The sequence below is a fragment of the Blennius ocellaris genome (assembly GCF_963422515.1).
Source record: "Blennius ocellaris genome assembly, chromosome: 4".
In the NCBI taxonomy this organism is placed as follows: Eukaryota; Metazoa; Chordata; class Actinopteri; order Blenniiformes; family Blenniidae; genus Blennius; species Blennius ocellaris.
The window spans coordinates 24,308,951-24,334,129 of record NC_137653.1 but is presented as its reverse complement, the minus strand read 5'-3'; the positions used below and the strand labels follow the sequence as shown (position 1 = coordinate 24,334,129).

Here is a 25,179-nt window from a genome sequence, read left to right as displayed (position 1 = left end):
GCTTCGCAGTTAACACAGTTGCTAACATGCTTCTATGTGTTTCTACTTTTTAACTCCTGCTGGCCATAAGGAGGAGGCTGGGTCACCAGTTGACAGTAAATATGAGGTATTCAGTGTCTGGTGATTTGGTCTCTTGTCTGTTCTGTCAGTCTGCACGCTGTCTCGACTCATCCGGTGTTTGTTTTGTGTATCTGTCACACTCGATGTGTCAATCTTCCTCTGAGTTTGTCTCTAACTGTAGCTGTCAACAACGTAAGGGGGGGGGGGGGGGACTCCTTTGGGATTGCACCGCACTAAGGATGTGCCTGGACTCATCTGTCACAGTTGAATGCCTGCCGGGATGTTTTCTCCATGGTTTCTGATGTTTTTTGCTCCTCTGCATGGTGTCATGAGGCCTCGCTCCGTGGAGTCTGTGCTTTCAGTTTATCTGCCTGCCTGCATCTGACCTATGACCCTGCACTCTTTACCCCCCTGATCCCGTTCTCCTGCCCCAACTCTGCTCGCTCAGTTGGACCAGGAGGCCACGCCTCGGCACAAACAGGAGGTACATGTGGCTCTTTATGCTTTTTGTGTACCTGTTCCTCAGCATTCAGAGGACGGAGGCTTGCCTGGATCAATCAAACATATACGATACATGTACAGTAGGGATGCACTGATGCCAGCATTGGGTCTCATCAGCAAATAGCTAAAGCTTGGTTCTTTTTCTCCTTCTTTTAAAAAGTGGTATTGGTGCGTCCCTAATTCACATACATTAAGAAATGTTAAACAGATTTTAAACATCTGCCGGCAGATCTCCTGGGTCTCTGCTGCAAACAGAGACGATCTGCTCCTGATCGTTAAGTGCATTTAATGCATGAGTGTCTGTTCAGTCGCGGGAAAGCTACAGAAAGCGCTTAACAAAGAATAAAAACAATTGCCTTGATAAAATGTATAACAATCAAGTGGCTCTCCTTCAGTTTTCTTGATGGATCTGCTTCCCTTTTGACCTCTAGTGGAGATAAACGTAACAACATGATGAGTGAATTTCACACTTAAAGATGAAACTATCCTCTCATCTCTTATTAACGTCAGACACTTGAAGCAACATGTAATACCCTCCCCATTTTGTAACTGTTTTAAACCAGGGGTGCCAAACATACAGTCTGTGGGCCAAATCCAGCCCGCTGCAAAAATCGGGCTCACTGTTTTAGTGCTATCGGCGCATAACACTGACAACTTCACTCAATTAAAACAGAGTCAAAAGCTAAATACGCTGTTTCTACTGAAGTAGCATTAGTATCAAGGCTACGGTGAATATGCCACAAATTATTTTTGGACATTTAATTATTTTGGACCACATTTTTTATTGATTTTGAGTTGTATAGTAAAAAAAAAATTAATCCAAATGAAAATAAGATTCGTCCAAACAAATGTATTTCAGTTGGGCTATATGCGATTTTTGGACAAAAAATGTCGGATATCTCTGTTATAAATGTGCAGTTTGGTCCTAATATCTACCAATACATGGGCATTTCTAGTATGTTAATGGTTTGTACTGTAGAAAATGTTTTTTTGAGCAGGTTAGTGCATGCTCAATAGTTTTTAATTTCAACCCATCAGGATAAGATCCTGCAATACAAACCCAATTTATCACCTCTGAAGCTTGTGCACTTCATAGAAAAACAAAAGTTGTTGACACATGTTTTAAGTTTAAATTCTGTTTAAAGCTTTACATATTGTCATAGAAGAAAGACAAAGGCTCCATTTACATGACAACATTTCAAGTGAAAATACAACATTTTTCATTTCAGAATAGTTTTACTCAATGAAATGCTCAAAACAATGGAGTTTCCTTGCCACGCCATGACTTCATGCTGTTGGTTGTTTTTGTAATGAATATACACACACACATAGAACAATACTTTTATAAACAATAACAATTGTGAGTGATGTTAAAGTGCAGTTTGATGCGAACCAGCATTAGCTTTCTGTGAGTAGCAATTGCATTTACCCTTCAGAAATCGTAAAATTGGTCCTTCACTTCAGTATGAAGTACAAGTCCAGCAATGCTAAAATGTTGTAGAGTTAAAATTAGTAGCTAAAATAACTAGGCGTAGTAGTAGGGTTGCTTGCCTCTAGTTTGTTCAGGGAAGAATCAGCTCTTGGCGGCTGCAGTCTAAATCTGTTCAAACTCTGAAAACCCAATCGGCTCCATATGTAAACTGCCATTTTCATTAATGAGCTGCCTTCCTTCTTGTCAGTGTCACTGAATCGACCTGAATATGCTGCCTTTAGCCCGACACAACAGCAACTCTCCACTGACAACCAATTCACGCGGCAAACAGCACTGCTTAAATCGACCATATTGAACCCTGAAGAGGCTCCAAATGTGTGAACCTGTCCTTAAATGTGTGAACTGACTGTAACTGAGTAACAAGTGCAGCGTTTCCCATTCTAATGTAACCGTATGAGGAAATGTAGCTGTAATAAATTGTGGCTCTCTAATTAACATCTTCCACCACAGACTCTGTTATCATTTTAAAAAAAACAACAAAAAAAGCTAATTAAATGCAGAATTGTAATTAGCGTTTGAAGCTAATAGGTATTTCAAATTAATTTCTTCATTCAGTGAGCGCACTGATTGTGTCTGGGTATTTTTCTCTGTGTGTTATGTTTCCGCATCAGCGCAGCAAAACACGATTATTAAAGTTGTTTCTGATCCACAGTGTGAAGTTTTGGTCAGGCCCTGTTTACACCACAACATTTCAATTGAAAACACAAAGTATTTTTGCTTTCGCTTTAGAAAAGTTTCGGGTTTGTGCTGCAATGTTCTGAAAACAATGTCTGTTTACACAGAAAAGGCAGAAATACTAAAAATCTTTTTAGCTCTTTGTTTTTTGTAATGAAACATCACACACATGCACACAGAGAACAATACACTAGAAATATTAACAATCGGAGCACACAGACATTCTAGTGGACAGACGATCAAGTTGGACTGTTATTACAGTGACTGTCAACTATAAAACTACCAATTCCCAGGAGAATCTGGACTGGGAGTCATGACACTCTGGAGGCAAACAGTGTTCTCATTGTCCATCTACTGAGCATGTGCAGAAGAACTAATTACTACGGCCGAGGTGTGCATGCACGGCAGCAGCATTTTCACAGTCTACACGGAGACGGAGCCTGAGCAGTTTCAAAAATTGTGTTTTCGTCTTTCACTTGAATTCGTTGAATTTGTGTAAAGGGGCCTTCAGAGGATGAGCCATGCTGCTGATAATGTGCTGATGCCTCTGTTGTGCTCTGCTTCGTCCTTCCAGTTTCTGGATAAGTCGCAGGACGTCTTGCTCAAGCACCAGGCAAGCATCAACGAGCTGAAGCGAGCCCTGAGAGAGCCCAACAGCAAGCTGATGACCCGCGAGAAGCGTCTGTCTGCAACCTCTCCAACGGGCACGCCGGAGAAAAAAGCTGTGAGTAGAGGGCAAAGGGCGCAGCGTGGGTATGGAGAGCTTTCAAGTCCATTCTGGTCAAAATCTTCAGTACAATGACCTCTGATGGCTGGAGGTGTATCAAGAGATGCTTGTTTTTCTGTCCAAGCTGTTTTCTCTTGCTTAGTTTTGGAATCCTATTGTGAAAAAGGAAAGAAATTAGTAAATGAGCATGATTAGTGAAGGTAAATAATGGTTTCCCTTCAGGTATCTCCTGTGCAACGCTGTCACCGCACAGTGGGACAAACCAAAGGAATGTTATTTTTAAGACCCATAACGAAGCGTGTTGTGCACCGGGATCATTCTGACAGGCTCTTGGGGGGGGGGGGGGGGATCAGAGATGACTGACAAGTGAGTGATAAGGAAGCATCTTGATGAGATTAGATTGAAGATGTTTATAGGGATTTACTTGATGTGAGGCACTCGAGGAATAACAGTAAATCGTTTTTTGTTTTTTTTTGTGTCCATGATTGCTTCAGTGTGGCAGTTTTTTTGTTGTTTTTTTTTCTCTTTATGCCACATCAGAACATCTCTCAAGCTTTGATCACATTTTGTTAATTGGGCTTTTGATGATGAGATTGGAGTCTCTGGATAGGATAGGTTTGTCTTTTGCCCGAGTTGCCTTCAGACAATCTCATCTGCTGTCTGGCACAATCAGATTATGGCCCCTGAATGTCAAACGTTGTCTGTGGCAGAAAATGTAATCTGCTGCTGTTTGCCTCATTCCAGAGAAGGAGATGGAGGAATGGGAGGGGTGTTATTCGGTTTGAACGACAGTCGAAAGCAGGGAAGAGTCTCGCTGCTCTCGACCGTTTCCGAGAGATTCCATGAAACCGGAGCTCTTTGATGTAGTCATGGGACAAACATTTGCATTGCAAATGGATTCTGATTTGCTTGCGTGGATTTGGTGGCTGTCAGGTACAGAGGGAGCACACATTTCTTAGTCCGAAGTTCATTAAAAACTTTCTGCAGAATGAGTCAGTTAAGTCCTGCCAGTGCTTTTTCTCCTTCTCTCTTTTGCTTGAAATTGTACGTGTTATGAATCCCCTTCCTTCGTCCTGAGCTCTAATGCCTGTTCTTCCTTCTCTTCTGAACTCTCCCTCTCCTCCGCCTCGTGTCGGCCAGTTGGTGGGCCGGGCAGCGGGAAAGGACCCTGTCAACAGCCTGACTGTTGAGGGTTTCGTCCAGAAGACTTTGGTGACTTCACCTGAGGTTGCATCTTTCACGCTTTCTTTTTTTCCTTCACTCACATTTGTTGTTCAGGAGGAATTGAACTTTGAACACTTTGGGCCCTATTTTACTGATTACAATCCCATCACACAATCACACAGGTGGATTTCTGTGCTCCTATTTCTAATTTGGTTAGTTTGACCACTAATTTCTTGGCAATAGAGTTGGGCGCATGGTTTAAAGAAATCCCACACCATGTGACTTTAAACTAATTATGGGTGTTTTTTTGGCATTATGCCCAAAAAAACGTGTTAGGCCTTGTTTACATGAAAAATGAAGCGCGTTTTCACTTCAGAAAAGTTTCGTCTTTACACATCAACATTTTGAAAATGATGTCCGTTTACACGGCAATGGCAACAACAATGTAGTTTTCATGTGGTGTCGCTTGTGCACAATTTGTTTTTGTAATCACACCACACACGCATAAAACAAAATGCTATAAACATTAACAATGGTGAGTACACAGACATTCATATGGACAGACGACCACATTGGATTGCTCTTGGATTGCTCCAGTAGGATATGGACTGGAAGTCATGACACTCTGGAGGCAGCCATCATTGTCATTATCCATCTATTCGTGCATGTGTAAAAGAATATTTTACTATGACCGTGGTGTACATGCGGAGTGGCAGCCTTTTCAAATAGTTTTGATTTCCGTGGCTACAACCACCATCGTCATGTAGACAGGCACCCTAAACTCACAGAAAGTTTTCCATTTTCAGTTGAAAATGACATGTAAACAGGGCATTGCATTGCCTTTTGGCACATCTCTGCTGTTAAAGCTTGTGCTACTGATACGTTTTCAGTTCAACTCTGGAATATTGGTTTACATAAGTCTCCAACCTAAGAATGTTGCCATTCCATGGTTGCACTGGTGGATTTAATTATTTAAGACGTTACTTCGTTGTGGAAGTAAGATAGGGCCTGTTTGTTCCTTTTCTGTGTCTGAACTTTCTGTGTAGATTTCTTTTTTTGCAACCGCAGTACTTGGCATGTCTAACTGTGTTTAATCTATATCAACATGTAGGGCTCTGAGGAATGGGTATTGATTGAAAAACAAGAACCATATCAACATGACCATGACTGGAAGGCAGAAGAGAAGAACAAATCTCTTGTATCTGATTCGTCATGGGAGAAAAAGGTGCTGGAAAAGGAGGTAGACGTCACCAAGATGATTCATACAGAGTTTACAGGGTATGACCGTAAAGCAATGAAAAGCCATACTGATGAAATCGCATCAACAAAATTGTCCGAAGACGTAGACGTAGGCCCGGAGCCTTGCCGTTTTGTGGTTCAATTATCCGAGACCGCCGACGTGTTTCAAGACGGATCTCAAAGTAAACCAATCCAAGCGTCAGACCCTGAGGCCAACAGTGATGTGGCTCCAGGCTCACACCAGATGAAGGAACGCACAGCTTCAAAACCCAGGAAAAAGAGAAGACCCCAGAGTCTAAACCTGGGAATGCCGGCAGAGCTCACATACAGGAGAAGTAGTGATTCAACAGAAGAAGAAGAAAAAGAGGGCTCAGACTCGGAAAACAGTCCGGAAAAAATGTCCAAAAGAGGAAATCATTGCGAGTCGCCCCCAGTGGTTTTGATGGAAGATGATCAGGGATTAGGAAAGGATCAGTCTGTCAAGGTCTTTAAAGACAACAACCAAGAGGAGATCGCAGTAGGAGAAAGCAGGGAGGTTTCTACTCATGAAGCAGAGCAGGTAAAGAGAAAAGTGATCCAAGTTGGGACAGCAGATATTGATTTAGGCTCCGTGAATGGGCCTGGAAAGATAGACCATGATGGTTCATTATCGGGTGTTAAGGGAGAGTGTGGAATGAAGGTGCGAGGTAAGGGGCTTATTGACAACAAAGAGCTAGCGGAGGTAAAACTTCGACAGGTCCGGACGCATGAGAGAAGGATCAGTAGCTCTGGTGGAGAGGACGTCGAGGGCTTTCTGGGCGACAGAGGCCAGAGGACGTCTTTCCACCGACTGTCAGGCAGCAGCTACCACTCAGAAATCACCAGGATCGTTCCTCTCAAGCCAGAGAGGTCGAAGAGCATAGCATGCAAGGACGAAAGGGAGCGGACAGGACCGGATGAGCCCACCCGGGTCCTCAGAAGAGAATACCGCTGGTCAGTCGGATCTCCAGAGGCATCGTCGGACCTCAACTGGACCGACGTCTCCTCCTTTCATGCAACGCTTGGAGCAGAGCATGAGGCTAAAGCAGATCATCCGGAGGACAGATGGCAGTCCGGTAGAGGATCCGTAGATAGTCAATCGTTCGGGCCAAAGATTTCAGCACTTCCCAAAATGGCTCCCCCTGCTCCGCCCGTGAAGACCCAGAAGGCGCGGGAGTCGGGGCTGATCCTGCGGAATAGCCGGAACGCTGGCAGGGAGCCGAGCCTGGACGCAGCCAAGAAGAGATTCTCGGTAACTCTCTCTGGCATCTGCCATTCAGTCATTGGAAGTAATACATCGCATGAGCTTCAGACAGACTCGCACGCCATTTTTCTTTCTTTCTACGTTTACAGTGACTTGAAACACTCATCCATCCTACCTGCCCATGCCTATATGAAGAGCAGATGGAGCCGTACCTCTGCTCTGGCTTGTGGCCAAAGAGAAAACTAAAAATGTCCGACTCTTTGGACATTTTCCACGCGCAGCAGCTCTTACCTCCCGCTGCCCCAAACATGTCACGCTGTCTGGCAAATCTGTAAAGCTCAACACTGGCTGTGAGCGTCTAGTGAGGACTCATATCTCATGTATTCTGCCCGTTGGTTCTTTGGTTTTCGAGCTTCAAATTTTCTTTCCTACTTCACAAGAAAAGTAAAGACAGGCTCACATATTTTCACGGCTCTGGGCAGCTTCTAGTTTTTCAAACTAAAAATACAACACAATTTGCTGCATATGAATGTTGCAAATTGAATAATGTGGTAAAGAGTGGAATGCACTGTCATCCATTTCTTTGTTAGAGCTATTGTCTCACAAAATTACAGATAAATGGAGTGTAGAATTGGTTTTTGCTGAATGATTGAGAATTAACGAGGAAGTGATGAAGCAGAAAGAAAGAATATATGAAATGTTTCCTTGTCCTTCACGTGGTTGATAATGAATCATAATGAGGCCCTTATTTCCTTCAGCTCTACCGTCACATCTTAATTTCTCCAAAGGTTGAACCCCAGCAGGCAGCGCGCAGCCAGACACCACAGCTCAGTGCCTGACACAGTCAGATTTGCTGCTTTCATTTCACTGTTGGTATCATCAAGGGGGCTTGCACGTGTTTGGCACTGGACTGAAAAGAATTTGAATTGAATAGACGTGGCAGCTTTCATCATTTCCCACCTTTTCATCTGAGTCAAGGTCTTGCATACATTGGATTAAACAGGCAATGAGAGGAGGTGTTGCGTAGCTCTCGGCATGCGAGTGACAATCGCATCGAGACGCCGTTGAACCCTAGGAGTGTGGGAAAATATAAGATGCTCTTCCAAACGCGTGGAACCACTCGCACAGTGGTTTTGAAACGAAGCCCAGCGCCTTTTCATCGGACAGTTAATATAATTATCCCACAGAATTTGAACAACGGGGCTGTTGAAATTCAGCGTGCGTAGCGTTGCAACACTTTCTCAGCCGGTCGATGAGTTGCCGACGATGTGCTGAAAACCTGCTCATTATACGAACTGCATGATGCTCCTGTCCCGCCTCTTCTAATTACAAATAGCTGTGGATGTTGTTTTTGTTGCAGTAAGCTCACCTCTTTTCTGTCCTCTGAACTGTGCTGCTGTGTGCTTCTGCTGGGAAAGTTGTGCTTGAGATGTGAAATTTTGCCCAAATCCATTTGGACCCGAGTGGATCTGAACGGAGCCAAAGTGCTGAGACAAAGTTTGGCTGAATTTCCCACCTGAACTTAGGTTAATATCACCAGCTCATTAAAAATAACAATGGTCTGTTGCCGTCAAACTGAATCCCAGAAAACTTTGTACATTGAATCAAATTATGAAATCATTAAAACTTGATGTGTAAATAGAAACAGACAATTTATAGATAAGACATCGTTGACCTTAAAACATTTTGGTGCATATTAAAAAAAAAAGCATCCTTTTAATTCAGCTTGCTTCTTTAAAAGACAGAAAGTTTTCCAATGTTAAAAGATGTCCAGCTTTTCACAAAGGGAACTTAATACTAATGGGTTCATTACTCTGAGATGATGGACATACAAATTGCACAACTCATCAAGAATAATTTTTCACTGCATAAAATAGCAGATTTCCGCTTCATAAAAAGTGAAGAAACTTTGTGCAAAAGAGACTGTAAAAACATGATGGAGCACTCTTCATCTTTCATGATGCAGCACAGTTGAAATGAGGTGGAAATCACTGTATGCTCTCATGAACACTTGTGTGTCCACAGTTCATCACCCCATCCACAAATGAGTTAAAAGTCAACCATGCCCAGAAGACATCATATAGAAATATTAAAGATTGACCTCAAGTAGGAGAGTGTCCTAAATCTAATTCATCACATTTGTCTGAAATGTGAATTCGGTGCCCTCCTTCAGAACCGAAGGACCGCCCAGCTTCCATCACAGATGAACATTATATACAGGTTTATGAGATGGTGCCATCAGATAAATTCTTTTTCAGAGGTCGTCTTCGAATCAGAACATTTAACTCACACAAGCTGTAGCATGGTAGTGGGCCAGTGAGTTACAATATTAGAGTATTAGCATGTTGAGGAGTCCACTCGTTGGACATATGAGCATGAGACGCGGGTGAATCGGTGACTGCTGCTGTTGCTGTGCGTACAATATCGTACTATCTTACGAAAGAAACAAGCCTTGAATCTGACCTAAGTCAACATTAGATCATATAGCAAGTATCGCAACAGATTTAGTCTAAAGTAATTGGTCTGCAGTCCACACCTGTTATGAGACAACTGAAATCTTATATCCGACATTAATGGGAAAATATTCCAGATAATACAAACTACAACTCACATGTGACGGGAAAAGCATTCCAACTATATTCAGACGTGCTGCTATGAGATTAAGATGGATTTACTAAACACACTGCAATTCTCATTGAAGAGAGAAATGTCGATTAATTTTCCCCCAATACACACTATACACAAGATACTGAATCCGAGACAGAGTCAAGGCCAAGACCTTGAGAATGTGGCCTTGAGAACTACAACACTAATGGTCATCAAGTCAAGTACTTGGCTAGTTTTTACTCGTCATGCTCTTCCTGTCACATCTGGGATTCGAACCCGGGTCCTTCACACACGAGGTCAAGACTTCATCAGACGTACCGGCAGCATGATCTCACTGCATTTCTTAATTCCATGTATATTTTTGTGACGCCCCCATTAAAACACACGAGTCATGTGATTTGCACCTCATAGCTTTTTTTTTAACTTCGCTTTCTATTACATTCGACTCATTATTAGACTTTCTTTCACCAACACAACCAGGATCCCAGTTTAGATCAGATTTTCAGGCTTCCAGTCGAATGCTGTCATTCCGACTTTTTGTCTGTCTCTCTGCCTGTCTGTCTCTCTGCCTGTCTGTCTGTCTGTCTGTCTGTCTGCTAACCCTCGGGCGCTCTGTCTGCTCTTTCCTCTGCTTCCCCCCCTGCAGGAGCCCGTTTCCACTCCCGCCATATACGAAGAGCCGTTTGCAGATTTCAAGGTTCATTTGAATTCAAACACACCTTCACTACTTTTATCCATCACCTCTTGGGCTCAAAGCTACTGTTCAAGGTCTGTTTGAAAACTGAGCACAAGTCAAGACGGTGACAACAGGGTAGAAAACCATTCCACTTATACTACTACAGGAATATATCCCATTTGGATAATATTTTAAACTATTTCTCCTAATATTATCTGATTTTGGTTTGTTTTATGCAATACAATTTCACAGTTGATGCCAGCCTTGGCTGAAAGTGCACAGTTTCCATGTATGAGTCAATCACACCCTCTTATTCCTGTATATTCTCTCATTTTGGACTAAATTCTCTAAAATCAGACGGTTTGCTGTGAAAGAAACCTGCTATAATCAGATGCTCCAGGGCCATGATTATTGAGATTTATATCTGTTTGGATGTCTTAGGCTATTTTTGTTAGCCCTCACATTTCATGCAGTTGAAGCTTGCTGCAATAAACCCAACAGTGGAAGCACTTGATGCACTATTTAAATGGTTCCGGGGGGTGATTATATTGATGGGAAAATGTTATTTGTTTCTCTGTGAAGCTATTTGCCCTCCATAGCTACAATAGTTTTTCTTTCACATTGTGCTTCACTGCCTTGCTCCAGTGATTGAATTGAATGAGCTATTGCTAGCACTATCTACTAAATATCAATCTAAGTTGGCACTACTGGGAATTGGAGATGACTGCTGACAGTCAGCAGTCCATCATGATCACTCACATTCACATATATGGGCAATATAAAGTCAGCAACTCAAATCCATGAACATACAGGGAGAACATGCAAAACATCACAAATAGGATTTTGGCCACGTTCATTGAAATACATGTTTTTTTTAATCCTGGATGCTGTCAAAATATATTATAAGACTGTATTTTTGTCTTTTGTTTGTTTTTTTTTGTTTTTTTAAAACCTTCTACTTCTCAAAATTGGGATTTTCTCAAAGGCCCCATTTACACAACTTCTGTTGCGTTTTGAGCAACTTTTTGAAAGCAATCCAACTTCATCTCCTCACAAACAGGAAAAAACTGAACTTTAAAAAAAATGCTAGGGCCCCGTCACCATGTAGATGGAGGAAATGCTGCTCCTGCGCGTGCATGGCCGTAGTAAATATCTCCGTGTGAACATGAAACTTTTATAAAACAGAAATGTCAAAATTATACATTTTCACTTCAAACGTTGTATAAACGGGGCCTAAGTAGAATTGGTCATCTTGGGTCCTAAAATTCTACAATATGATAACTCACAACAAATCTCCCCTCTATGGATGAGCAAGCAGATGCTCTCTCACTCTGCATTGTACAAGATAACTTTTAGCAGAAATCGAAACAAGATCTACTGACTACTTTGTTGTGGCTGTTGGACGATATAGTTGACCCGAGTCAAGGGGTAACGATTGACGATTGGGGGGGTTGCCAGGTCAGTGTGAAAACAGCTTTAGAAGCCAGTGTCCGTCTTCTATCTCTCTGAACTTTTGGGAAATGAAGTTCTGCATGTGTACACAGAAACAATAAAAGTTAGCAAGGCCTCTCCATTGGTTTGGATCCTCTATCAGTCGCAGCATGCACGGCAGCTGCATGTCATGAGGACTCGCATGCAGCAGTCTTGTTCCAGAGTGCTGAGTCTGTGTCTGTACCTGCACCAGAAGGAGTTCGGCGAGCGAAGGCCTCAGCCCGGCGCCGCCCTGGAGGAGGAGCATGAGCGGGACACGGTGGCCTCTATGAGAGAAAGCCACCTGGGCATCGAGCGCAAGTGCTCCAGCATGACGGTCAGCTCCACGTCCAGCCTGGAGGCCGAGGTGGACTTCACAGTCATCACGGACCTCCACTCTGGCATGGAGGACTTTGCTAAGGGCGCGTCGGAGCTGGGGGAGAGGGAGCGACAGTCGGAGGTGGCTCGCGCGGATTTCGAGGAGACCTCCAGGTTCTACTCCGCCCGGCTGATGGGCTCCAGAGACAAGTCTCCCATGGAGGACAAGCTTCCAGAGGAGGGAATGCATCACGAGGTAGACGGATCAATGTGGTCATTCACCATCATCATCACCCATCGGACACCCATCTCCCCCCGGCTGTATTTGGTTCAGTGAACACATGCTGATTTATTTCGGTTGGACCTTTTGTTACTTTCTCTTGAGTTGAGTTTGCGTTCATGGTAAGGGTTGTTGATTTGGCTTTTCTTTCAGTTGTTCTTTTCATTCATCATCATCATCTGCACGTTACTGACTCTGTAGAACTGCTTCATGTGTTTGGACGGGTCTTCACACATCTTCGCTCTGTAGATGTCTCTTTTTGTTGTTTGACCTCGGTTTCCTGTTTGTGTTTTCATAGCCTCCTGTGGCAAGGAAAGACCCTGGAGCTGTAAACACAGCCCACTGGCTGAAGAGGAGTGACAGCAGGACGGAAACGCAAACCAACGGATCAGAGGTCCACCCCCTCGTACTGAATGTCTCACCTCAGGTACAGCAACTGTGGAAAGCTTAGCTTTTTATGACCTGTAAGGAGATTTTGAACAATTCTGTCAAAGATCATTTGATACAAAATGGTTATTTGTGTCTGCTGTTAGATTGCCGACATGTTATTGGTGCAACGCTATCAGAAACGGCACGTTTTTAGGCCCCATGTACACAGGAATATTTCAAGTGAAACACCATATTTTTGCGTATTCGTTTCTGAAAAGTTTTGTCTTTACATGGCAATGCTTCAAAAATTAATTTTCCATTTACACGGAAATGGTGCATATTGGTATGCCAGGTCAAAAGTTGCTGCTGCTTCATTTTGTAATGAAACCACAAACACACGCATGCAGATAACAATGGACAATAAATGTGAACAGACATTCGGATGAACAGACGGCCAAGTTGGATTATTACAGTGACTGTCAATTATAAAACTACCAAGTCCTAGGAGGATATGGACTGGGAGTCATGACACTTTGGAGTCATGACACTTTGGAGGCAAACTTTGGGGCAGAAGCAGTGTGAGGAAAGGTTGCATTGCCTCATTTCCACAGATTCAGAGCATTTTCAAATAGTTTTCAGTGGCTTCGAGCACCATTGTCTTGTAAATGGACACACAAAACACAACTAAAGTTTTGCTTTAGTCTCTAAAGCCATGGTCCCATCGCCCACTACATGCAGGGGCAGGGCGGAAGGTACGGCAAAGCACACCCAGAACCAATTCTATCACACAGTCCCACCACAGAAAGTATGGTTAAGATGTAGGCGGGGTTGTGAACGACGCAGGGAACATGTTGGGCAAAGAACGGGGGAGTGGCCGGTGGTGAACGACTTAATTTGGCCGCAGCTCTGTGGCCAATCCAATTAAAGCCTTGAGCCTCGTTCTCTGTGACACAGCTTAAACTTTCTCCTTGTGAGCAGCAGCGTCCAACTCTCGATGAGGAGGAGCCTCTCCTGTTACTGAGAGGAGAGTCTGCTCCTCGTTGAAAGACCGTGATGTTGTGTTGCTTGCCAACGTTACAATAGGCCCAGTTAATAAACAATCCTTGAGCGCAAAGCGACCTATGTAAACAACAATAGGAGGGTTTACAGCTTATGAAATAGTTAAATATTGCGTGCAAGTCGAGAGTGACGATGGTCAATACCAATCAGCAGATGGATGTGTTGTTGTTCGTCCTCGCAGACCCATTCCTCAGTACTAGGTAGCTCAACGGAGGGGTGACAAAAAATATGTCTGTATAGACATTTATTTTTATATATTTTAAAGCACTGTATTAGCACTCCCATGAAATCACAGTATAATGTTTTATCGTGGTTCAAGAAAAACAAGAAAATGTGTCTGCAAAGACGCGTAGCTGAAATATTAACATCAACAACTGGCATCAGATAATTCTACAGTCACAGCCAACAACTGGAACATTAGGACTAACAAATCCACAATATATTTTTCAAATTGCATGTTAAACTGACAGTGCATGTCAGGATGTTAAATCTTGACATGTGGAATAATTGCAACATGAAGAGAGCGATCAGCTGAATTTCAGTTTGTTCCAGATTGTCGAAATTGGAAGCGTCACGACCGGCAGTGTAACTGTCTCCCTCCAGTACACCAGTGACGACACACAGCTGCCGTCCTTCTTTGTTCATCTATCTTTAGTCAGGCTGCAGCTGTTGGCCAGAGGCAACTTCTACAATTTCACACAAAGACACAAAGCTTCACAACTTCACTACAACTACAGATTTCAGCTTTTGGTAAAAACTGAGGGAGTGAGCCAAGGATGACATGTTTGTCTTTTTTTGCGCTTGATTTAACATCAGTGCAAAGCCTATACACCAGGGTTCCACAATTCCGGGCCTGGATAGCCGGTGTTCTTCACGTTTTGGCTCTCTCCCAGCTTCAGCATGCCTCAATTTGATGTTGATGTCATAGTCAAGCTTATGAAAAAAGCCAAGTAACGACACCCTTATTGCGATCAGGTGTCGTTGCAACTGGAGAGACCTCAAACATGCAGGACACTGGCCCTCGAGACCTGGAATTGGGGAACCATGCTGTACACAGTCCCTTCACCCCTGCAGGTCTGTCCTGGATGTCTGCCTGAAAACGTTGGTTTACTTACCAGTGAACTGTGGTGTGGGTCGCAGACAGTCTGAAAGCACAGGAGACTATCCAGCAGACCGTGAGAGAGGACGTGTCGGCGTCTGTGTAACCCCAGCTGCTTGTCGTAGTCTGTTGCTCTCGTCCGTCTTTTTTGCTACTGCCGCATTCGCCGTGTGTTCAGAACACCATGCTGGATAACTCGCTTCCTTGCCTGCTGGTCATTCTGAGCAGCTTTTTGTGGAAAAAACACTGCACAAATTAGCTGTTGCTCCATTGTTCTTGTTGTGTACCAGCTGGCTAAAGTTCTGCTTTCGGTCCTGTACAATCAATAAGCTGGGTTTCTACTCCATCATGCTTTTCTTCCTCTCAGTGCTTGTTTTGGATGATAGCGCCTCCAAAAGAGCAGCTGTTGTAATTGCATGACATTGTGCAAGTGGTTTTGTGTGCTCTCGAAAGTGCGGTGTGAAAGCACTAATCGAACCAAGCCCCAGGCTATACTTGTGTGAAAGCCAGGATAGTCTTTTTTGCTTCGTTTCTTCTCCATGGTGCTTCGATCAAATTCAAGCATTTCTGCTGTTTCTTGTCTCCTTTCCTGTGTTGTCTTCATGAATTTAACAAACCTCGATCAAAAACAGCACAAGTAGAAACTCCTCCATGTGTCTAATGAGAAAAACCATGAGTTCAGCCTCTCCATTTCTTATATGGCATCATTGTTGTATGACTGCAGCCTTGATCTGATCAGAGGTGGAAATATGAGCACAGTTCCCAAGTACTTTTGGTTGGCTCAACATTCAGACACTATACTAAAGAAGAAAGGTCTTGAAACACAGCTTTACTGGAGAATTAGACAAATAATTCTTGTAACTGGAGTGTTTTGTTTACATTTAGCTGATTAGATTTTGGTGGAAGCCAAGTGTTTCTCATTTCCTCTTTCATTAACCATCCATTCCCTCACATGCATCCACTGATGCTTCATTTCAAAGTGTGTATAAGGTTATTTGAGTTAATTCCACCTTCTAGAAACTGCAATGCTGCACTAATAGTATTCCCATTCTCAGTCAGAGGGACCAAACTATAAATCAGAATGATGACGATAACCTCCACTGGAGGATTACCGAGTGTCACAGTCCACCGTTGTCTAGGAATCACACTTACCGCAAATTTCCATCACAGCTTCCCAGAAAGCGATGCTTATCAATGGCTTTAGGTACATCAGTAATCTTGATCAAGTGGCATTATGTAAGCACTTTATCTTGGTTGGTTCTTAATGATTTAAATTATGAGATTAGAGGAGGTGGTGTACCGCTCTTTCTGACCAACAATGCCATTGGTCAAACCAACTTTCAAACACCATTTTCTTGAGCAGGCATGGAAGAGAACTATTCTTTTTTTGCACAATTTCGTCACTGTTACTCAAAGTATAATCCTTCCCCTTGTGATTGCCCGAGTCGGCTCCTCTGAGCCGCTCAGAGACACAAGGTGTGATTCAATCTGACTGATATTATTTGAATGGAAGCTCCGAGTGTTTGGGATAGTTCCATGAAGCTTCGTCGTTGACCTGCTGAACGTTTGTGGCACTCTGGTGAAAACAATAACGGAGGGAGGCCTGCAGGGGGTGTTTCCAAAGTTAGAGCCAAAAGTTCATATTAACTGGAGGGTGAACTGATTAGATTGCGGTTGTCACAGTTCAGACTTATGATGACCTGACAGAATATGCTTTGTCAGGTAGTACCTTTCCACAGGAATATCACAGAGATGTAATATACTCATTTTGTTTTGCTCTATGGGTCTAGGCTTTGTCATTCTAAATTGTTTTTCTTCACAGCTGGTTCATTGATTCTTCCCGATCTCATCACCACAGATATTCAGATTATGAAAATCTATGCCCTGTTTAAACAACCGTGTTTTTAAGTGAAAACACAAAATTCTCATTGTGTTTTGTGTCCATTACCCGACATCAATGCTTTCAGCCACTGAAGACACAATCTTTTGAAAACGGCTCTGAAGGTGAAATGTTTCAAAAACTGCTACTCCGTGTCCAGGTAGACAGAGGAAATCTCAACTTTTTGTCTGCACTGCACATGCACACCATGGGACTAGGACATATTTCTGCACATGCTCAGTAGATGGACAATAAGAACAATGTTCCCTCCATGCTGTCATGACTCCCAGTCCATGTTCTCCTGGGACTTGGTGGTTTTATAGTTGACAGTCACTGGATGAACAATCCTACTTGATCGTCTGTCCACCCTTACAAATGTCCATTAATATTTGTAGTCTGTTGTTCTCTTTGTGTGTGGAGTTTCATCACAAAAACAACCAACAGCATGTTGTTGTTCATCTACCAACACTGACGCTTAGAGAGAGAGAGAGAGGGAGAGAGGGAGAGAGAGCAGGATCAATTCTGTCAGTCATCCAAGGAATCGATTCACGATGAAGAATTCCCTTTTTTCCGCTGATGATGGGAAGAAGTATTTTCTTCACTCAGCTCCACTGACGTGACGGCCATATTCCCGAGACACTGGTGACATAATAGCGTCATTACGGAGTGATTAAAGTATTGACAGTGTATTAATGAGGGTGATGAAAGCAGGTGCGAGTCCCATTCATCTCCTGAGGCGGAGATTTGAGTGCAGGCTGGCTGTCCCACAGGTGCCTGATTAAAATGTAATCATGGCTGGGCTCCTTAGCGGCTCAGCTAATGGTGTGGATGAACCAAGACACCGATGGGGGGGGGGGGGGGGGGGGATTGGAGTGCTAGAGTACCGTTTGTTCATATGTGGGTGCAGGAAATGTGTGATGACATCATCCTGTCGGCAGACGAAGAGCTCCAGCGGGCAGCCAGCAGGGGGCGACATGTCCTGTCAGATGACTGTACCTCTGTATCAACAGGGATCAGCTGCCTGCTTGACTCCAGCTTTGCTTATATGGACATTCCATCAAACAGTCATGTGAAGGCAGTAGCCCACATTTCAGCTACAACTAACTTGTTTGAGCAAACGTCTACATTGAATGTAGACTTTGATTGAAAGAGCACACGTTTGGTCCGCACTGTAAACCCAAACAAGCTCACAGAACTCAACACTTTTTGTGTAACAGATTACACAAGAATATTTAAGTGATGTTGTTAAGTGTTTTAAGTTAATATAAAATACATTATTTGAATATTATCTTTAAACATTCAACAACATCACTTAAATATCCTTGTGTAACCTGTTACACAAAAGGTTTTGAGTTATGTGAGCTTGTTTGGGTTTACAGTGCACATTTTTGATTCTATACAGTTTTAAATGGATTTAAACGGATTGCTCACATATAAGATATTAGAGGAGTCCTCTTACGTGGTGGCTCTAAATGCTCCACTGGGATCCTGTGAGTAAAAGGATAGATTTTAAAAGACAATCAAAGCACTACATGGTCTTGTGACAATATATATGCAAGATCTATCAGTTCCCTGTGAAGCATCCAGATCCATGAGGTGGTCTGGGACAGGTCTACTTTGTGTTCAGAAAGTGAAGCAGCTTTCAGTTTCTATGCTCCTCACTTGTGAAAACAACTTAACTCAAACACCTGAGGTCTGCTCAAACTGTCGGCTTATTTAAATCAGGACTAGAATCATGATTGTTCTACTTCTATTTACATTTTTTATAGCTTCATTTCATGTTTAACTATTTATTGTCCTGTTTTATTTGCCTTTTGTCTCATAAATGCATTGTATTTTATTCATATCTTTTATTTCTATGATTTTAGCATGTGGAATTGTCTTGTGTATGAAAGCTGCTGTGCATATAAACTTGCTTTGCCTTGTTGTGGTTAACACTTTCGTCTCAAAGCAAGAAGGTCATCAGTTCAACTGCAGGCCTTTCTGTGTGAATTTCACATTTTCTCCATTTTCCTCCCACAGTCCAAAAACATGCAGGCAAAGCTCATGGTGACCCTAAAATACCAGTCGACATGATTTTCTACCTCTGATAGACTCTAAAGCCTGGAACACACCACAGGATTTTTTAAATCTTCACTGATCAAGAGACCACACACTTGACGATCACAATAGACCGATCGTACAAGATCTTCCTCTTCTGACCTGATAGTGTGTGGTTTGACGACGGAGCTCACCACACTAACCCATCCTTCAGCAGAGTACCAAGCTTCTATAAAACTATAATGTCTATGTTCTTCCTGCTCAATATTCCAAACCTTGCGCAGTCAAAAGTGACTTCATTGTAAAACACGGCATATAGATGTAAACAAACATGTTGCCACAAATCAACCTCGGGCCAATATTACGACTCAGGATTTTCTTTTTTGGAGGCAACTTCAGGATTAACCCCGGGATTTATGTACTGCGAAGCAGACTCACATCTTACCGGGATAAATCGACCCGGTACTCTGATGTTTAACTCCGGAGCATAGCACGAAAGCGCCGTCTACTGACCAATCAGATCTCTTGGAAAATGACCTGCCTATTTGGTGCACGGATTGTCCCGCCCACTTGGACTCCTCAGAGCGCAGTGGATCAGAGACGGAGTGTTTAGAGCGATTTTTTTTTTGACATAATAAAATAAATCCTGGTCACTGAGGCTTTGAAGAACATTTTTGTTCTTGTTCTTGACTTGTTCCAAGTCTGTTTCACTCATGACAGTTTATATGTAATAATGAGGTTAATAATAGTGATCATGTTTCACAGAACTGCAGAAACATGGATTTATGGAGTGCGCATCTACCCTGCCGTCACAGTGATTAATATTCCAACACAAAATGCATTCACCCGTGGGAAAAGGAGTCAAAACAAACTGAAAAAATGAAGTTAATGAAGAGCAGTGAGGAATAATAAAGTAAAAGTGAGTGATCACAGTGCCGTGCAGGTCCGCTTATATTGTCCGATGAATTAATATTGTATAAACTCATGAAGCCACACATTAAGAAGTCAGGAACTTTCTGGCTTTGGCTGCAGCAGCAGTGATGTGTTCAGCCCACTTGTCTTTCATACCAGTACACATGATGTCACACACACACCGTGCTGCTCGACTCCTCTTGGAGCAGAACACACGCTACAGGTTTCTCGTTGTAAATATTGAACATGTTCATTATCTACGATCTCTCCTTCCGAGACTCGACAAAATCGCACTTGACACTCCCCAAACCACAGGAAAATCAGACCCGATTTTAAAAAATTTTTTGCAGACATGCGACAATCGGTCCTGTGCTCCCGATGATCAGGAAGGCGAGGTCAGGATGATTATCGTGTAGTGTGTACCGGCCTTAAAGTGAATCAAGAGGGATAGAAGATGAATGTTGCTCAGTTGGTAAAGCAACTTGGCGGTTTGATCGTCCACCTCGTTCTCTTTTTGTATGTTATTTCATTGGAACTAGATACTGAAACCCTCATGTTTCCAATGCAGGTGAAGCACCTTGCATGACATCCTGTGTGTGTGTGTGTGTGTGTGTGTGTGTGTGTGTGTGTGTGTGTGTGTGTGTGTGTGTGTGTGTGTGTGTGTGTGTGTGTGTGTGTGTGTGTGTGTGTGTGTGTGTGTGTGTGTGTGTGTGTGTGTGTGTGTGTGTGTGTGTGTGTGTGTGTGTGAATGTAACTTAGAGTGTAAAATACTTTTACATTGCTGAAGTGATGAAAATGTTCTATACAAGTGAAATTGATTTACCATTTCAGCCGTCAAGTCAAAGCATCTCTGAACTCTGTATTGTGGAGACCTCCAAGTTTGTCAAAGGCTTTAAAAAAAATACACTTTCAGATTATTTGGAATAAATAGTTCCGCAATGTGTGAAAAGCGATGCAGATGTGGCCTTTCTGCTGAGCGCTTCATGCATCCAGGCCTCCATCCCAGGATGTGCAGGAAGCTCGCCGGCTGCCTGTGTCTGTAATCGGAAAGAGATTTCACACATCTGACCTGAATGAGAGGAGTGAAGGGGAAAAAAACTGACTGTGGACCTCAACAGTATCGGCAGGAGACTGTTACTAAGCAGGAATAATGAGTTGGAAAGATGGTGGGAAATGGAAAAGCTACGAGGGTTTCAGTCTTTCTTACTCAAGGCTGTCAGGCTGATTATAGTGTTGTGGCCTCTTACAGTCATATTTCATCTTATTGGGCTGGACTTGTGAAGTGATGATGGAACAGCCATACCTAGCATACCTGCTGCTGCGACCAACGTCCACTAACTAAACTGGTCCGCATTCCATACAGAGTACATTTTTAAAGCCACATTGATCCTCTATCTAAACAATTTCACCTGCAGATTTTTAGTAAGGCTTACTGATCAGACACCGTCTATTTTAAAACTTCTCGATAGTCACGTTCATTTTGTTTGCCACATTTACATGTAATGACTTTTATTGGAAAATGAAAGACTGTAACAGTAAATGCTAACGAAGAATGCCAGTAGAAGCTAATGGTACTTACTTCAGGTTCCCTTTCCAAAATTTGGATCCCACTATGGCCTCTTTCTGAACGACAACCACGTCCATATCCTCCTCCTCTGTGGGATTTCTTTCCAAACACATAAACGCCACAGCGACGAGGGCTCCGTTCGCGATTCACATGTATGACACGCTCTTCTTCCGCAATCTCGTGGAATCACATTATTGGATGCTGCGTTTCAGTTTGCATTTTCACCACACAAGCAAACTTCTTATCATGGCCTAAAGTTTATTCATGTCATAAAGTGTGGCTGGCTGTGAACTCATTAGATTGTTATAATCACACAGTGTGTAGGAGTCTGAAGATTAGGACCTTTGTATTAGAAGCGTTTAACTACAACCCCCTTGTGGCCACGAGATAGTCTTGAAGATTTTCCGCTGCTTTGGGGATTGCTGACGAGGTGGAACAGCGCTATATAAGATAAATCTATTGACCATTTGCCATATAAGACCGACGTAAACAAGGGGTTCTTTCACAAGCTGAAATTCTTGCTTTGTCTTCCCTTAGAACAAAGTTTATAACAGTAAATCTGCACCGATGATGAACTTTGATCATGTTACCAGACTCATTTACACCTGGAACTTAGTCCACAGTGTAAACTCTTCTCATCTCTGCATGATGACACCAATCGCTTCGATAGCAGGCAGTCAGTCGCAAACCTCCCAAAGAAGTTCTGCTATGTCTCACTTCACCTGGAGCCTCTGATGGATTTTCAGTGGCTTCAACGTTGCAGCACACTCGGCCACTTCCTCTGAGCGTTTCATCACCTCTTAGCTGATAATTTGGTGTAACAGCTCGCAGACTCTGAGCTCTCTGCTCTCGTCATCCTCCATTCTGGTGTTCGATTGAAGAAGAAAAAAAGAGAGAAAAAAAAACACTGACATTACCCAGCCCTGATATTTCCCCCTGCAGCTTGTGGAGGGCAAAACCGAAACCACACTGGGTTTTTTTGTGTAATTCAAATGCTCTGCAGTTTTCCTGGGGGTCATCGCCTGCTGGATCTCAGAGTTATTAAAGATCATCAATAAAGACTGTTTCTTTCTTTGTCGGCTCTTTCAGAACTGTGGAGCAGTCAGCCCGCGGGAGGCTCCAGCTGCCCTCAAAGAAAATGGCTCCCCTGTAAGTATTTTCAGAGAGGAAATGCAGCAAAGGAGTTGTGTGTGTGTGTGTGTGTGCGCACGCGTGCGTGTGCGTGCGTGTGTGCGTGCGCACCTCTTTCTCCTTTTTCCAGCCTGTCCTTTTGAACACTAGCCGCTTTTCTTTTACCAGAATCCTTGTGTCTAATGTGTTTGTTTTTTTTTGTTCTAATTTTTGGATTCATTTCATTCTGTAAATTGATTTGTGTGATTTAATTCTGTTATGCCTGTTTCTACTATGCATATCAGTGTGGAGTCAAGTGTGCTTGGTTTGACAGTCAGTAAAGTCACAATAATGTGACACAAAGTGACTGTAAACAAACATAAAGGGAGTGTAAAGGAACATTAAATAGCCATAGGTAGATCATTAATTTCCAAGGTGCGTTCAGGGAGGCAAAACGGTCATAAAGTAATGCAAAGTGACATTAAAGAGACATAAAGGGACTACAAAACAGTCATGGGAAAGCTGATTGTTTCAAAGGTGCATAAAGAACATAAAAAACATGCATAAACAAATGCAAAATAACTGTTCATGACTGTGCATAATAACATCTTCTATAGAGGGATGCAAAATTACCTTGGGTAGATGCAAAAAGACGAAAAGCCAAAAAGGGACACAGACTGGGATTAACACTGACTGCACAGGCACACATGTCAAGTACACTGTATTGATTTCACAATATTGGTGGGTCTTTGTTTGCGAAAATATTTAAAATTCTGCTTTTGAAATAAGGCTTTGTGTAACTCACTTTTGTGTTCATGTAATTTATCAATATAGTTAGAAACAAGTTGTCATGGTGATTCTTATTCTTAATGATGCCCTTCAATTAGGCCTCATAACATCATGCAAATAGCTGTATTATTGTCGTGTTGTTACAATAATGACATATCACACTGAGCTGTGTCGGCCAGGCGGTGTTGCTGAAGTGACATGAGCAAGTGGGAGGAAGATGCTCTATAACCTGGATGTTATCTGTCACTCTGTTGTAAAAGTAATCGGTTACCGGTGTGCTGCAGCACTGTGACTCCACTGAACCCTCCACGTGTGAAATGTGCTGCAGGTAAAAAGCAGCGCTCAGGGGAGGGAGTCTGTCGTGTCCCCGCTGACCATCACCGCCGAGAGTGTCACCTCGGCGACCACAACACAAGTAACCAAGGTGACCGCCCCCATCTGTTCCCATGGTTACTTTTTAATGAAAGAAGCCACGTTTTAGCACCCCCTTCTTTGTACTTACAAAAAGAAAAAAGAAAAAAAGCTGCATGACCTATAATAGGTTTTCCATTAGCAGTAATAACATCTTTCTTGATTTTTTCACTGTTGCACAACAGGGGTTCAATATTTTCCATCTCTTGACTGGTTTGCTTGTATTTGTTGTTTCCATTATGTGATAAACTTGGTGCTTTTTAAGGCAGTTCACTCGGACAGGAGGAGTGAACATCCCAACAACAATTAACTCATTTATGTCGTTCATGGGCTTGATTGTTTCAATTGCATTGTGCTTTTCACAGACTGTGAAAGGCGGCTACTCGGAAACCAGAATCGAGAAAAGGATTATAATCACAGGAGACGATGATGTGGACCAACATCAGGTGAGGGAGGAGTGTCACTTAATCACTGCAAGACACGCAGGGAATCAATAAGTGGGATCGATAGGCCGCAGAGCACCAGGGGGCTCATTTAAGAGGTTTATGACCTGTGCGCCCCCCCCCACCCCCCCAGGCGCTCGCCATGGCGATCCAGGAGGCCAAGCAGCAGCATCCCGACATGCTGGTGACGAAGGCGGTGGTTATCAGGGAAACAGAGTCTCCCACTGAGGAGCTGCAGCACAAAGCTGAGGTACGGAAAAGTCTGCTTGTTAAGGGGCCATGAAGAAGCAGAGCCGGTGCAGGAACTTAAGATCGCTTCGGCTGGAAGCCAAACAATTGACTAAAAAGGGATGCAAACTAGAGATGCAGGTTAAAAGAAATGACAGAGAAACAATCAATATTCATTTTAATTAAATATAAACTGATCAGATTGAGATACAAAATTTCTTTTTTTATTTTAGGGAATGCAAAATGGTTAAAATTACTACGGTTATATTAATGTTAAGGGACATAAAATTATCCTGTACCAACGTGTTAAGTGGCAAGTCAGAGATCCATCAAAACTTGTTTAAAAACACTGATTGTTTTGAAATGGATGCAAACTAACCAGCAAAAGCAAAACAAATGATATTTAAATGTATACTAAAGAGATTGCATAGCTCAAAAGAACATAAGAGGAATGCAACTCATAAAGAGGTAATTAACTATGAATAGATATTTATTAAACAGTAGATGCAAGAAAAAACCCAAACTGATGCTGAAAGGCATCAGTAAAATGTAAAAAGCAAATTTGATTTCAAGACCACTGATTACAAATAGGTGCAAAAGTCCTATAACTAAGATGCGTTTAGTAAATGGAAGCAATGCACACTGACTTCATTTACATGTACATTGTTTAAATGGGGATGCAAAATAACCACAATACGGAAAGTCTCACTCCAAGGACACAAACAAGTCATGGATAGATGAAAATGACCTCAGTGTGGACGCATGAAGCGACGGAACAGAGGAGCACAAATATCATTTTAAATGAGTCCAGTGATGCAAAATGAGTTCACAGGGATGTAAAA

The 25,179-nt window shown here is 42.7% G+C and overlaps 2 protein-coding genes across 3 annotated transcripts in view; both read left to right on the top strand.

The window, feature by feature from the left end:
* Positions 1–25,179, top strand: part of LOC308129330 (band 4.1-like protein 1) — a 126,685-nt gene that overhangs the window by 98,053 nt on the left and 3,453 nt on the right. For both annotated transcript variants that reach the window (XM_080495251.1, XM_080495252.1), the window contains exons 13-18: positions 3,303–3,452; positions 12,730–12,858; positions 22,446–22,505; positions 23,584–23,679; positions 24,032–24,112; positions 24,243–24,359. In XM_080495251.1, the coding sequence (XP_080351377.1) occupies positions 3,303–3,452; positions 12,730–12,858; positions 22,446–22,505; positions 23,584–23,679; positions 24,032–24,112; positions 24,243–24,359 (633 nt within the window). The remainder of the gene's footprint in view (positions 1–3,302; positions 3,453–12,729; positions 12,859–22,445; positions 22,506–23,583; positions 23,680–24,031; positions 24,113–24,242; positions 24,360–25,179) is intronic.
* On the top strand, positions 6,301–12,488 carry LOC308129377 (uncharacterized protein; the record flags this gene model as incomplete). Its single annotated transcript, XM_080495318.1, has 3 exons — positions 6,301–7,128; positions 10,334–10,384; positions 11,958–12,488. The coding sequence occupies 3 exons, from the start codon at positions 6,301–6,303 to the stop codon at positions 12,486–12,488; spliced, it is 1,410 nt and encodes a 469-aa protein (XP_080351444.1).